Source organism: Bos indicus, chromosome 23 (genome assembly GCF_029378745.1).
Source record: "Bos indicus isolate NIAB-ARS_2022 breed Sahiwal x Tharparkar chromosome 23, NIAB-ARS_B.indTharparkar_mat_pri_1.0, whole genome shotgun sequence".
In the NCBI taxonomy this organism is placed as follows: Eukaryota; Metazoa; Chordata; class Mammalia; order Artiodactyla; family Bovidae; genus Bos; species Bos indicus.
Window position 1 is genome coordinate 33824349 of NC_091782.1, and position 14600 is coordinate 33838948.

The 14600-nt window shown below is 41.2% G+C and overlaps 2 protein-coding genes across 4 annotated transcripts; both read right to left on the minus strand.

Moving 5' to 3' along the window:
• Positions 1 to 784: 784 nt before the first annotated feature.
• LOC109576905 (histone H2B type 1-M) lies at positions 785 to 8133 on the minus strand. Of its 3 annotated transcripts, none has more exons than XM_070778299.1 (2): positions 7686 to 8133; positions 785 to 1177 (listed from the first exon to the last, which is right to left on the minus strand). In XM_070778299.1, the coding sequence occupies exon 1, from the start codon at positions 8073 to 8075 to the stop codon at positions 7695 to 7697; it is 381 nt and encodes a 126-aa protein (XP_070634400.1). In that variant the 5' UTR covers positions 8076 to 8133; the 3' UTR covers positions 785 to 1177; positions 7686 to 7694. The 3 variants fall into 3 exon arrangements, with proteins under 3 accessions (XP_070634400.1, XP_070634401.1, XP_019841105.1); XM_070778300.1 differs by lacking the exon at positions 785 to 1177 and adding an exon at positions 1309 to 1570; XM_019985546.2 differs by lacking the exon at positions 785 to 1177 and adding an exon at positions 6789 to 7379 and having other exon boundaries at positions 7686 to 8132.
• Positions 8134 to 9073: 940 nt separating this feature from the next.
• Positions 9074 to 9865, minus strand: H1-4 (H1.4 linker histone, cluster member). The gene has a single exon (XM_019985532.2). It carries the CDS (start codon positions 9809 to 9811, stop codon positions 9152 to 9154), a length of 660 nt encoding a protein of 219 aa, XP_019841091.2. The 5' UTR covers positions 9812 to 9865; the 3' UTR covers positions 9074 to 9151.
• Between the last annotated feature and the right edge of the window lie 4735 nt (positions 9866 to 14600).

The window sequence follows — 14600 nt, forward strand, 5'->3', positions numbered from 1 at the left end:
TAGGGGAGCCGAAGGTGATGTACAGGTAACGTGGGGCTCCAGGAAAAACAGCGGAGCATCAAGTGGGTTGGGAAGACCCAGTGAGGGAGACTGTGCGCCGGGCCGTGGCTATGGGAGGCGGGACAGACAGAGGTGGGGCATGGAAGGCCCATGCTATTTTGTATGGCCACACCAGAAGGAGGTGCTAATTTTTAGGACTTGACACTCAGTTGAAACTCAAGGCGATTTTCCAGTTTTGTGTGACTGGTAGTATCATCCCAGGTGGCGCAGTGGTAAAGAATTCACCTGCAATGCAGGTAGACCCGGGTTAGATCCCTGGGTTGGGATCCCAGGAGAAACGGGATGGCTGCCGTTGGGTTGCAAAGAGTCCGACACAACTGAAGGGGGGTTTCACTTTTTTTTTTTTTTCTCCCAAGTGTGATCCCCGGATGCATTAGCATCACTTTGATAATTTAGAAATGCAAATTATTGGCCCCTACTCCAGATCTAGTCAATCTAGTGAAACTGAGGTGGGGCCTAGCAATCTGCTTTTCAAAGCCCTTCAAGTAGCGCACACTTAACTCAGAGTGCTTCAAAGTAATGTCTTCCCGTTAATTGAGGTGTTGAAGGTGACTTACCATTTGTCAGCTTAGATAAACTAAGTTGTTTACCTTCGAGATTGTTACCAAAGCCAAAACAGTTCTTACGCCTTACCCACTCAAAACTTAATGGTAGAAAAATGAAAAAATTGTTTGTATAGAAAAGGGTTATCTAAGGAGAAGGATTTGAATTAACAAAAGGTGAATTCCAGTTATCCACAGATTTTATTAAATGTGGAATCTCACAGATGTTTTGCCATTCTCTCCTTTAGACTTCCCCCACCTAAGTGAGTAGATGGTAAATAATAAATTTCCAGTAATTAGGCCTATGATAGAAATAAATTCTATCTTCATGATTTAAATAAAATGACAAAGCTAAAACACCTTGTTTAGGCTCTTCCACCTAGGTAATGATCTCCTTCTCCTTTGCAGGTAAATCAATGTGCAATAAATCAGGATGGGTGGGATTTTAATGGGATATACACAATAATCAATTACTTCAGGCAGATCAGACATCATACTTCATAACTTCTATGGCCAGATTTTCATTTTCTGTTAACTGTTTGCATTCATTTCTTCTCTGTACTCTTATCTCACCCCTGATTGAAGAAACAAAAATGGTTTATATGTTAGGTGCCATTTTACCGTCAGCATTAATATTTGCTATACAAAAAAGAGGGTTCTGTTTACATATGCTTCTATAATGTGCTATGAGGAATCTCTACTCCAATGTTACCTACACTTTATTAGCATTAATAGATAATAGTCATTATTAGCATTAATAGATAATGACTCAAAACATAGGGCTTCCCGGGTGGCTCTGCAGTAAAGAATCTGCCTGTCAGTGCAGGAGAAGCAGGAGATACGTGTTCGATCCCTGGGTTGGGAAGATCCTCTGGAGCAGGAAATGGCAACCCACTCTATTATTCTTGCTGGAAGTGTTTGGAGAGCAGTTGGTATAAGTCAAGGGGAAGACTGCTGAAGTTGCTCATCTGAATAAAGTACAAAAAATAGTCTTCCATGAGACAATTTCTGGATTCATAGTTGATTTAAACATGCAAAAGTATATGACAGAACAGACATAAGAAGCAAATAGTTGTAGAACTCGAGTTATAGTCAGTGATAGATGAAGTGAAGTGAAAGTTGCTCAGTTGTGTCCAACTCTTTGAGACCCCATTCTCTAGGCCAGAATACTGCAGTTGGTAGCCTTTGGCTTCTTCCCAACTTAGGGATCGAACCCAGGTCTCCCGAATTGTGGGTGGATTCTTTACCAACTGAGCCACAAAGGAAGCCCAAGTTTTTAGGAGTGGGTAGCCTATCCCTTCTCCAGGGGATCTTCCTGACCCAGGAATTGAACTGGGGTCTCCTGCATGGCAGGTGGTCTTTACCAACTGAGTTATCAATTCAAAATTGTAAAAATATAGTTTTTCTTGTGACTGTGTGCAGAATTAGCCTTATTTGAAGAGATATGGCCTTTTCCCTTTGCTAAAACGTGATCTGTTGGCTTTTGGAATGTATTGCTTCTTATGTCTGTGCTGGATAAAAGATAAGAATATCTTTGTGTACCATGAGGCCTTGAGCTACACTGGGTAGTCTAATAGAATCATTTTTGTTGGGTTCTTTGGGTCATGCTGTATCTATACTAGATCCAGAGGGAGTGGGTAAAGATCCAGTCTGGACACCAAGGCTTGATTGAGTTTCCCTAGTTAGCAATACATATTGTGTTTCACACATCATTGCAGGAAGGTATTGTTAACAGTTGGTGACTCCGCTGGAGGAGTACTACTGGAAGCTCTCAGTTTGGAACGCCCTTAGACTCTGATCCATGTGTCTCTTCCTTTGCTGATTTTGCTTTGTGTCCTTTTGCTATAATGAACCCTAATCTTGTGTATAATAACTTTCAGTGAGTTCTGTGAGTCCTTCTAATAAATTACATCGTCTGAGGGTAGTTTTGGTGAGAACTCTGAACCCTGCAGTTGGTGTCAGATGGACCATCCCTTAGCTTTGCCACTATATTACCGTGGTATTAATATTACTTATCACTAAAAAATTGGGATAGTTTTTTTTTTTTACCTTAATTTAATGAGTTTGGTAGTTCTCATGTGAATCTAAGTCTATTCGCCTGCAAATTTCCAAAGAGTGATAAACACTTGTTCAGGCTTTGGTGAAAGATAAAGGGATATGAAAGCAGTTAACTGTAAGCGTTCTTGACAGTCTTACAAAACTGAGAACTCCTTTAAGTCAAGGACAACCTTATTTGTCTTTGTATCTCCGGTACCCATGTCAGTGACTAGCCTGCTGCTGCTGCTGCTGCTGCTGCTAAGTCGCTTCAGTCGTGTCCGACTCTGTGCAACCCCATAGACGGCAGCCCACCAGGCTCCCCCGTCCCTGGGATTCTCCAGGCAAGAACACTAGAGTGGGTTGCCATTTCCTTCTCCAATGCATGAAAGTGAAAAGTGAAAGCGAAGTCGCTCAGTCATGTCTGACTCCTAGCGACCCCATGGACTGCGGCCTACCAGGCTCCTCCATCCATGGGATTTTCTAGGCAAGAGTACTGAAGTGGGGTGCCATCGCCTTCTCTAGTGACTAGCCTAGAGACATTCAATGACTATCTCTTAAATAAATTGATGTATAAATAAATAACTTGTACAATTTACCAGGGTATTTTGACATACATCAAAATCTCCTTATAAACCTTCATAACTTAATTCTTCTTTAGTTTCTTCTTTTACCAAGCTTCTGGTAACCCTTAATTTGTTACCTTACATTTTTTTAAACATTGTATTTTCTTTCAATCAGTCATCAGTCTTCACTCCTATATTTTAAATAAATTTTTAACTTCTTAAAGTTCTTATCAATTTTAAATTTCATTAATTTTTTTCTTAAGTGTTATTTCTTCTCTTTTCAAATGCCAAAGTATTTCCTGGGATTATAATTTTGTATTATATTTATTTTCTTTAATTTCTTTTGTTTCAAAAAGATCAAACCTATCATGCATTCCAAAACAATCATGCATCAGAGATTTGCTTTACTGGTAGTAGTTGGGGATTTCTCAGCTGAATTAATTCAATTCATTCAATATTTTTTTAAGGTATCGACTACTATCTGAGATAATGTTTTATTTAACATAAAAGGCTACTATTTTGTCCTTTAAAACCTCAGAAAAAGGAACTATCAGAACATCATGTGGGAGTTTTATTGACTTTGTAGAAAGTGGTCTATTATAGTCTATGTTGCTGGAATTCCTAAAAATCTACCAAGTGGAAAGGTATTAAGTTTGGGTGATTTTAGAGCTTATTTTTATGTAATCTTTAAAGCACAGATACTTTTTACATTCAAGATTTATAGCATAAAAAGAATCATGTGGTGGTTTTAAAATACACAAATTCTTTTAATATCCTTACCTCAAAAGATGGATCCTAATTCCCCTTCTGAATAAATGCCAGATTTAAGTGACTTGCTTCTAATGAATAGAAAGTAGCAGAAGTGTCAGTGTGTCAAAATTAGGTCACAGAGGCATTCCTGCCATTCTCTCTGTCTCTGATTTCTCTTTCTATGGGATAATAGCTACTGTGCTTTGAAGCAGTCTCTTCCATCCTCTGGAGTAACTGAGTTCTAGCCAGCAGACATTTGTCTGGGGAATCCTCCAGCTACAGTTAAGCTTTCAGTTGACTGCAGTGTTTGCTTACTTCTTGACTTCACACTCCCCAGAGACCCTGAGTCATAACTACCCAACTAAGTCATTTAAGTGAAGGACAGGAAAGCCTGGCATGTTGCAGTCCATGGGGTTGCAAAAAGTCGGACACAACTGAGTGACTGAACAACAACAAAGTCATTTCTGGAGTCCTGATCTCAGAAATTGAATGAGATAATAAATATTCATTGACTTAGGCTGCTCAGTTTGGAGATAATTTATTATACAGCAGTAAGTAATAAAAGAGAACTCCCACAATGAAGTTTATGAAGCTACCATAACTTTAAGGACGAAATCTGATGAAGGCAAACCCAAAAGAGAAAAATCATAGAATGATTTTATGTATGAATAGTAGAGGATTTTAAATATCCATGTAAAATATTAAAATTTGTCCAGGCATCATTTAAGATAAAGATACAGCATGACCAATAAGGGACTTCCCTGGTGGTCCAGTGGTTAAGAGTCTGCTTGCCACTGTGGGAAAGGCGGGCTGCATCCTTGGTCCAGGAAGATCCCACATGCCGAGATGCAACTAAGCCCATGTGCCGCAACTACTGAAGCCCGTGAGCCTAGACCCTATACTCTGCAACAACAGAAGCCACTGAGATGAGAAGCCAACCTGCCACAATGAAGAATGGTCTCCGCTTGCGACAACTAGAGAAAGCCTTTGAGCAGCAAGAAAAACCCAGCACAGCCAAAAGAAAAAAAAGAAAAGAAATGACCAAATAAGATTTGGCCTAGAACTAGAAATATGGATTAACATTAGAATATCTATGTGTACTTTGTTGCAACAGGCTTAAGGAGAAAAAGCACATTATTTCATCAGATGCCAAAAATCCATAAATCACTCCTAATAACTCATAATAGAATTAAAAGGAAATTATATCAATACAATAAAGACTACTCACACACATATGTAATATTAGAAATCACAAACTACCAAAGCTAGTTCCATGAAAAGGAGGAAGAAATGGTGACATCAGCTAGCATGTCTAATATGGGATAGTTTGTGATTTTAGCTAACAGTAATTTTATAAAAGACAAATTGTTATTGGAAAGGATATCAAACATTTTTTTTGTGCTAATGATAGTATTATATGAAAGTCAAGATAATCCATCAGATATTAACATTAACAGAAGTTAGTAACTAGCAAGACACAAAATGCTTGTGAATAATCAATCACTCCCTTCCACCCCACCATTAGAATTTCAAACAGTGCTTTTTGATCTGATGCCATATGTCCACCCAGAAAATCAGCATTAAATTTGTAAGAATGTATAGAGTTTAGTTCTGTGTCACACAGTAACCCTTTTTTGTTATATCATTTCACTACATTTTATGAGTAATCCATCAATTCTAAACAATTATGGGCCCTGATCATTTAAATCTCCCATCTGCATCATTTTCTGTTTGTCCTGCCACTATAGTTAGATGCATGCCAGACAATTTTATTACCAATTCCAGATCTCTTAAACTCATTTTTACATCCCTCTTTCTGCATTTTGGATAATTCTTTGAGATCTGGTTTGCTATTCATGAAAAGTCTTTAACTGGGTCCAATTTACTATTAAGCTCATCCAGTAAGCTTTTAATTTTATTCTCTCTGTATAGAAAACAAATAGAAGTTCTAGAAATATTTATTTGCTTCAAAACTATGTGATCATTTTTTGTATGCTCTTAATCCTTCACATATTTCAGGTTTCGTTTGGAAATATATTAGTCACTTGAAGTCTGTATCTGTTAATGTGTGCTTTGGTTTCCATTGTCTGTTCTTTGTCATGGTGTCTTTTGCTAATTTTGGTTGTGAAGCTGCTCTTTCATTTTCTTGGCTATATATTTGTGGGATTTATTAAGGCCTAAAATGAAGCTTACCGTTTCAGAGAGGATTTGTATTTGCTTTTACCGGGTGCCCAAGGGGCACCAAAACAGTTTGGGATATTTCTAAATTAAATTATCAGCCTAGGTGTTTTGAATCCCTATTTTATTCTGTTCACGCTGAAACAAAAAAGTGTGAAGCCTGGCTTGTATTCCAAATTCTCAGCAGTGGAGTTTACTTGCTCAGCACCAAGTTTCAGGACAGATTCTTTGCCCTCCATTATCTACTGTGAATGAATGTGTGTATTTATTTCTAGTTCTTTTTGGTCTGGTGTCTCAGCTTCACTGGGAAAGTTCTTATCATGCCTCCCCACCATGGCTAGGCTTCACATAACACCCTAAAAAACAAAGCTCAGGTTTGGGTAAAAATCAGCAGAGGTGCTTGGGGTTTCACATGGGCCAAGCCCCTCGGACTGAGTGTTCCTTACTTTTATACTGGCTCTTCATTGCTTCATCCTCAGCCCAGGCTCATCTACCTGGCAATTTTCTTGGTTACCTCTACTGATTCCTTTCCTCCTGACCACTCCCTCCTAGTCCCGCCCCCCCTCCCTCCCCGCCCCCCCCTCCCACCGGCCTCCGCGTCCCAGCCTCTTCCGATTTATCTTCTTGGCAAAATGTTATTTCCCAGAAGGGAAACCGCTTATTTCTATCCTACCTAGTACACATTCTACCAGGAAGGGTTTTCCTTTCCTTTCTACTTCCTCTCCGCCCTTGATGCTTGGGGACATCCGGGAAAGCAGAAGGAGTGCTCAAAAGGGGGCCTGAGCCAAGTAGACAGACTCCTTTACCGATGGGGAGAATGATAACCGGACATCTGAGACCCAGAATACTTTAAAGCTGAATGCTGCCCCCAGAGGACTACAAATTAAATAGGACTTTCTGGGAAAGAAATTATAGCAGCTGACAGGATTTGAAGGCTTCCTTTTTCTTTTCCTCGGTGCCTTCAGGATAGAGCCTAGGCTCCTCCTCACCACAGAAACTGCACCAATTACAAAGCAAGGAAACCAGAAAAAACCTTTGTAACATTTTTGCGAAAATTCATTGTCTTCAGCATTGTCCCTCTCCCCGAAATACATGTATATGTGGTTTAAAAAATGAAAAAAAAAAAAGGAAAATAAAAATGGGTGGAAAAGCTCTGAGTAGAATGAAGTTGATTAGAGCATGCTCTTTTACATTCTGGGTAAGGGTTCATCGCCAAATTCCGGATCACCGTCAGGATCAACTTGAAGACCTACGTACGGAAAAGAAAGCTGTACCTTAAACGGCATTTTCAGGGCAAATTGATAAATGGTTTCGTAGTATCATGGTTCTATGTAACTACTTGCTTGTAGTGGGCATGCAATGAATGGAACGTATTGTCTAGCTTGCCCATAGTAATTCTTACGCAGATGCAATACAACCTTAAAGAATGCTAGTGAAAATTTAAATTTGGTAGAAATCGGAATATAGCCTTTGTAATGAAAGGATTACAACTCATTTGCTGAAAACATGCGTGGCTCTTAAAAGAGCCTTTGGGGTTAGGTGTAAGGACGCTTACTTGGCAAGTTTACTTGGAGCTGGTGTACTTGGTGACAGCCTTGGTGCCCTCGGACACGGCGTGTTTGGCCAACTCCCCGGGCAACAGCAGGCGCACGGCCGTCTGGATCTCCCTAGATGTGATGGTCGAGCGCTTGTTGTAATGCGCCAGACGCGACGCCTCCCCCGCGATGCGCTCGAAGATGTCGTTGACAAATGAATTCATGATGCCCATGGCCTTGGACGAGATGCCGGTGTCCGGGTGGACCTGCTTCAGCACCTTGTACACGTACACGGAGTAGCTCTCCTTGCGGCTGCGCTTGCGCTTCTTGCCATCTTTCTTCTGCGCCTTGGTCACCGCCTTCTTCGAGCCTTTCTTTGGGGCTGGAGCTGACTTGGTGGGTTCAGGCATCTTACCGATAAAAACTGCAACAGTTACACTGACAGCTGAGAAAATAGTTGCTTCCAGTGAGGCCACATTTATTTATAGACGCGGTATTCAAATGAGGTTCGTAAGACTTCGCTCAGGATTGGATTAATTTTATTGTGGCGTCATAAACACGAATGTAAATTATTCTAACAGGTCTACCTTTTCATTGGCTGCTTTGTTACTTTGCTTTGACCCAATCACAGGGACTACTCTAGGCTACCCATAGCTAGTATAAATACCCTGTTCAGGAAACTGCATTGTGTAATTCACAGCTACCAGATCCAAGTAGTTGAGAACATGCCAGTTTTGGGTTTGTAACTAAAGGCAACTTCTCTGTTCCCTTGTGTAACGCTGAGAATGGGCTCGGGCCCCGTACATAGTGGCCGTCTTAATGTCCTCTTGGGGCTGGTGAGCAAGCTCGATAAGAGCATTATCCTGCGCCTCGGGGCAGGTAACCAATGGACAGCTAACTATAATTGTAGCCGACACTCCAGCTTGTGGGCTGGGTCACCCTGTTATAAAGTTCACCATTCCTTATCTTCGTCTCCTACCATTAGCCCTGATTATTAGAAAATCCATGGTGGTTAAGATACTGATGTCCCAATATATCCTCGTGGAAGAAAATGCAAGTAACCCATTCAATGACTAACCCATCTAAATTTCACATTTGGGGTTTACAAAACCCTACAGAACGTAGCGTCTATCTGCAGAATTACTTCTCTCAAACTTATACTGGACTTTATCGTGCCATTTGAGGCAGTTGGGAGTTTACGTCAAACCAGCGCACTGTTCTGTGAGCCTTGCACAGGGTAAACCAAGTTAGGCGCAAGCCGATTTACCCGTTTAACTCCACGGTTCGCTGGTACTACCCTCATGTTTTACGGAAACTGTTAAGACCCACCTCCCACCACAGCGGGGCCCGCCCTCCACTTGCTGCCTCTTCCGCCCGACCACGCCCCCCTAAGTGTGCAACAGCTCTTTTCCCGAGATCTTTGGGTGGCTCTGAAAAGAGCCTTTGGGTTGTGTCGAGCTTCGAAGCCGGAGGCCAAAGGAACTTCCTATTTCTTCTTGGCCGCCGCCTTCTTTGGCTTGGCTGCCTTGGGTTTGGCGGTCTTTGGTTTAGCCGCCTTGGGTTTCACCGCTTTGGCCTTCGCTGGACTCTTGGGCGCCTTCTTCGGCTTGGCTGCTTTCGCTTTTTTCGGACTCTTTGCTTTTTTGGCTCCTGCAGCCGCAGCAGGCTTCTTCGCCTTCTTTGGGGTCTTCTTGGCGCTTTTCTTGGGGGTTGCCGCCCCAGTAGCCTTCTTCGGCTTCTTAGCTGCTCCTGCGGGCTTCTTGGGCTTGGCCGCACCCGCCTTCTTGGCTTTGGGCTTGGCTTCCCCAGTGGCCGCCTTCTTGTTGAGCTTGAAAGAGCCGGAAGCCCCAGTGCCCTTCGTCTGCACTAGGGTGCCCTTGCTCACCAAGCTCTTGAGACCCAGCTTGATGCGGCTGTTATTCTTCTCCACATCATAGCCGGCAGCCGCAAGTGCCTTCTTGAGCGCAGCTAAAGACACGCCGCTGCGCTCCTTGGAGGCAGCGACAGCCTTGGTGATGAGCTCGGACACCGGGGGACCAGACGCCTTGCGCTTCGCAGCACCTGCGGCCTTACGGGCCTTCTTTTTCACAGGCGTCTTCTCGGCGGGGGCCGGTGCAGCGGGCGCGGCGGGCGCAGTCTCGGACATGTTGAAGGCGGGCGTAGGTAGAGCAATTCGAGCCGGAAGCAGAGGTACTGGCCGGGACTCGGGCCGCGCCGCTGCGCCCGCCCGTTTATATAGGGCGGAGCTGCGCCGTGATTGGTGCGCTGTCCAGCCCGCCTCGCTGGCAGCCGCAGAGTGTCCTCTCGGATCCCGAGTTGTGTTTGTTACACCTCAAAAAATGCCAAAAATATCAAAATTCTCTGCATCAAATTGCCCGATTTTTCTCAGAAAGTGATCCCCGAAGCCTCAGGCTTTACGCAGGTCTCAAATTATGAGGAAAGCACAAAACCTTATGCCAAAAACCTGCAATATTTCCCGCCGTGCTCGTCAAATTTCGACTCAGAGAAACAAAACTTTCTATTTTCTTAGTAAATTATACACTGATCTTTAACTGTGGAGTTTTCTGACCTCTCAAATATGATTCTCCAAGTGCTTAGGTTCTTATGTGTCCAAAAACCATGTCACTGGCATTAAGATTTTTATTATAAATCTGCGCTTAAGTGAGGGAAGTAACACAGGCTCCTCGGAGAGTCCTGCCTATTGAGCCGAGGGCATTTGAGTTCATCAAACTGGTTTAGTTTAATGCTAAACAAATTATTGCACAAGTGACGTTAAATTTTGGACCCCTGGGACATCAACCTATGCAGCCATGGTTTTATTTGTGTCTGCCGCGTCTGGATTTTTAAATAATTCCTTAGGATAATTCTCTTCCTTTCTGCTCCCAAGGGTTGGGGGCGGGGCTGTTGCTTCTCTTCCTCCGGACAACTGCTCCAGGACTTTAGATACCTTGAATTCAGGATATTTGTGAAGGAAAGGGAATCCAAAACATAGTCAGGGTACACAGATGGAAAAGGATTAATTTTCAAATAACACACAGATGTTGTCCATAAAGTCACTGGAAGTGGCAGTGCACTTGGACGATATGTCTGCAGTCCTGCTGGATTCTTTTGGCATGTGCTTCAGAATCAAATAGTAATATACTCTTAGGATTGAAATTCAGGCATTGATCATAAGGGGAACTAAATGGAAAGTATAGATTGTAACATATCTGTTCCCATTACCAGAGAAACTCAGACCTGTTATCACTGTGTAGCTGATGAGTGACTAGTCCACACAGCAAAAATGGCTTCAGTCATGAAGATTAAGGCCTTTCTGCTTCCCAGCACTCCATGAAAAAGAAAAGAAGTTACATGTAGGATTGAATGGTCTTGGAGGAGGGCATGCAACCCATTCTAGTATCCTTGCCTGGAGAATCCCATGGACAAATAAGCCTGGCAGGCTACAGTCCATAGGGTTGCAGAGAGTTGGACATGACTGAAGCGACTTACCATGCACGCAGAATTGAATAACAAGTTCAGATTTCCAGCTCAGACACAGAGCTTTGAGGAATCATCCAAGTTAAGTCTTTGTCCCCTGGAGACATTCTTGCAAGGTCTTCAAAAAAGTGGTTTTGTTTAGGTAGTACACATTGGCAATCGCTAAAGCAGTACATGTTGGCAATGAAAAACTCAACTAAAGGAATTATTCCTGGAAACTGGTCTGTATGGAATTGTCTTCAAAATCTGCGGGTCATGTACTTGAAAGACGTGAAATTTTGTCCAGTGTTATAAGGTGATATGATACAATTCTGTGGGTGTGGCTGGTTGCAACATAGCATTAGACATCAAATTAATTTTTAGTTCTATTGCCCCCAATTTCCTCCACACACAACAGATTCTACCACTGTAATAAGAGGATACAGATAATTGATACATTAATGAAATATCTCAAAACAGTCTAGTTTAATTTTTTAATGCTGAATCTGATATAAAAGTCATATAAATTATCAATATTTTGAATGACTTACCATATAAAAATTTTCAATGTAATTTGTGCATGCTAGTGAAAAATAAATTTATGATTTCTTATATATTGAAATAAAATGGAATGAATAAGATTCTAAAATAGATCAATTGATGGTTACTACAGAAACTGATTCTATGGACATTTTAACTCAGAACAGTGGGGTTATACTCATTTTCAATGACAAACAAAACCACTCCCCTAAATAGTTGAAATCAGCAAAACAGACTAAAATTAAAATTCTCTCCAATGCTTCACTTTATTATATGTATCCCTAACTATATCAGACTTTGAGGCACTTAAATCCTTCATATTCTGTGATCTTTTAAGTCACCTGTGCTCATGTCCTGTGGTGCAGTTTGTTTTCTAAAAAACATAAAACTATTTGACAGAATTAAGGAAGACATCAAGGATCTGCCACTATCACATCAAACGTTTATTTGAAATAAAAGTAACACCAAAATGTTCCATTTTCCAATTGATCTATCAGTTAAATCAGAATTACATAGGGTGTTGGTATGACTGTGTGTGTGTGTGTTGTAAATGTGTTTTAAATATAGATTCCAGAGTCTTGGCCCAGATAATCCTGAATTCTCCTGAGAAGACTCCTGTTAAGAAGTGCATCCAGGATTCCAGCTTACAGCTATCTGACTTCAAAGCATTTGCTCTCAACACACGTGTTTTTCAGGCCACAGGTCTGAATAATCATTAAAGGTTGTGAAATCAAGTTATCAAGTTTGTAGCACAAGGTCAAAATGTTTCCCTTTTAATGAACTAGAATAGAATACAAAATATCAGAGCCCAGGGCATGCAGTTTCAGTTGTCTACACAGCTTTTTTTTTTTTTTTTTTCCTGCACTTCAAGGCATGCAGGTTTTTATCTTCCTGACCAAGTATCAAACCATCACCCCTGCAGGGGAAGAACACAGTCAGCCACTGGACTGCCAAGGAAGCTTTTAGACTGTGTTCTGGGTGCCCCCATGTAAAATGTATTTCCTACAGTACAAGTTACATGGTTGGATTTGGAGAAGTCTTCCTGAAGCAATTTCTTGAAACTTTATAGCCATTAAATATTCTCGTGTATTAATCTCTGACGAACTAAAAAAAGTAACTTCCTATTATTGGCTTTTTAAAGTCTCTAAGAAACCCCGAGTCATAGAAAATGGGAGCACTCTACACATTTCCATTTTGAACAAGACAGTGTGCTAAGAGGAACTTTGTGATTTGTAGAAAAGCTGAAAGGAAAGGGAGGCTTATACTTGGTTCATTTACTCCAAAATTCTGGGCTCTAATCAAACACTTGATTCTGGACTTTCCTACATCAGTAGGTTACCATGATTGTATTATTGAAGACAGGGTTTGGGGAAGAGGTGCTTTTTTTGGATAAACAAATTTTCCCTTTTCCAGCTTCCTCATAGGAGTGTTGTTGTATGAGCACAACCAAGATAATGCTGTGAAGACCACCTGTAAATCACTGTCTGATGAAGAAGACTCCCCTTTGTGGACTCTTAAGAGTCACACTATCTTGGCTTTTGGTACAGAGCTTTTCTGGAAAACTTTTCTTAAAATGGGCTATATATTATTTTATAAATTGTTATTCTTTTTATTTAATTCAACAAATAAAAAAGGGGGAGAGGGCATACCCAAGTTTGCAGCATTGTTTGGAACTGTAAAATATTGGAATGAACGTTAATATTCACATAAAAAAGTGAATAAATTAGGACACATATGCACAGTTGGGTAATATGCACCTACAAAAATGAATAAGGACAATCTCCATGAGCTACTAAGGGATGAATTCCAGGACAGATGATTAAGTGAAAAGTCAAATGCAAGAGTATCCATAGTATGATTCCCTCTGTAAGGGAATGATGAAGACATAAGAAAATACATTTTTTGTTCATTTGTGCAAAAGATATACAGGAAGGATAAACCAAAAATGAAAGAGAATTGTTATCTCTGGGAGTGGGGATTAGAAGGGAATGGGGAAAAGGGAGGAATGGGAGCAGAGTCATAGTGATGAAGAGGCAGTGACAGTTTTCTGAGTATGTCTTTTTGTACAACTCTGACTCTTACAACTATAGTAATATTTCATATACCAGCAAAACAATCACATTATTAAAAGTAATAGGAATGGGGGAACTCAGAATGGAATACAAGCACTAACAAATGAACCAAAATGTATTAAATTAATAACACTAAACAGATTTGGAAGGATTAAAATTAACTTAACTATAGAAAACAGAATCTTGATTGGATAATACAAGGATAAGACAAAAGTAGGTAGACATAAAGGTTGTAATGCAATAGTTTTAGCGCAGAGATCAGATCAGATCAGATCAGTTACTCAGTCATGTCTGACTCGTCTAGTCAAGGCTATGGTTTTTCCTGTGGTCATGTATGGATGTGAGAGTTGGACTGTGAAGAAGGCTGAGCGCAGAAGAATTGATGCTTTTGAACTGTGGTGTTGGAGAAGACTCTTGAGAGTCCCTTGGACTGCAAGGAGATCCAACCAGTCCATTCTGAAGGAGATCAGCCCTGGGATTTCTTTGGAAGGAATGATGCTAAAGCTGAAACTCCAGTACTTTGGCCACCTGAGGCGAAGAGTTGACTCATTGGAAAAGACTGATGCTGGGAGGGATTGGGGGCAAGAGGAGAAGGGGACGACAGAGGATGAGATGGCTGGATGGCATCACTGACTTGATGGACGTGAGTCTGAGTGAACTCTGGGAGTTGGTGATGGACAGGGAGGCCTGGCATGCTGCGATTCATGGGGTTGCAAAGAGTTGCAAAGAGTGCAGAGATAGGGATTAATGATTCTGAAACTACTATGTGTCTACTAGAATTGAATAAAGAAGTAAATACTATGTACAAAGTGAGACCCAGTGTTCTCACTAGTGGAAAAAGACACATTTGGATAAAATGACATTTGT

Excerpts from the sequence above, each read along its gene's own strand:
- LOC109576905 (XM_070778299.1), bottom strand. The coding sequence starts at position 8,075 with ATGCCTGAACCCACCAAGTCAGCTCCAGCCCCAAAGAAAGGCTCGAAG.
- H1-4 (XM_019985532.2), bottom strand. The coding sequence starts at position 9,811 with ATGTCCGAGACTGCGCCCGCCGCGCCCGCTGCACCGGCCCCCGCCGAG.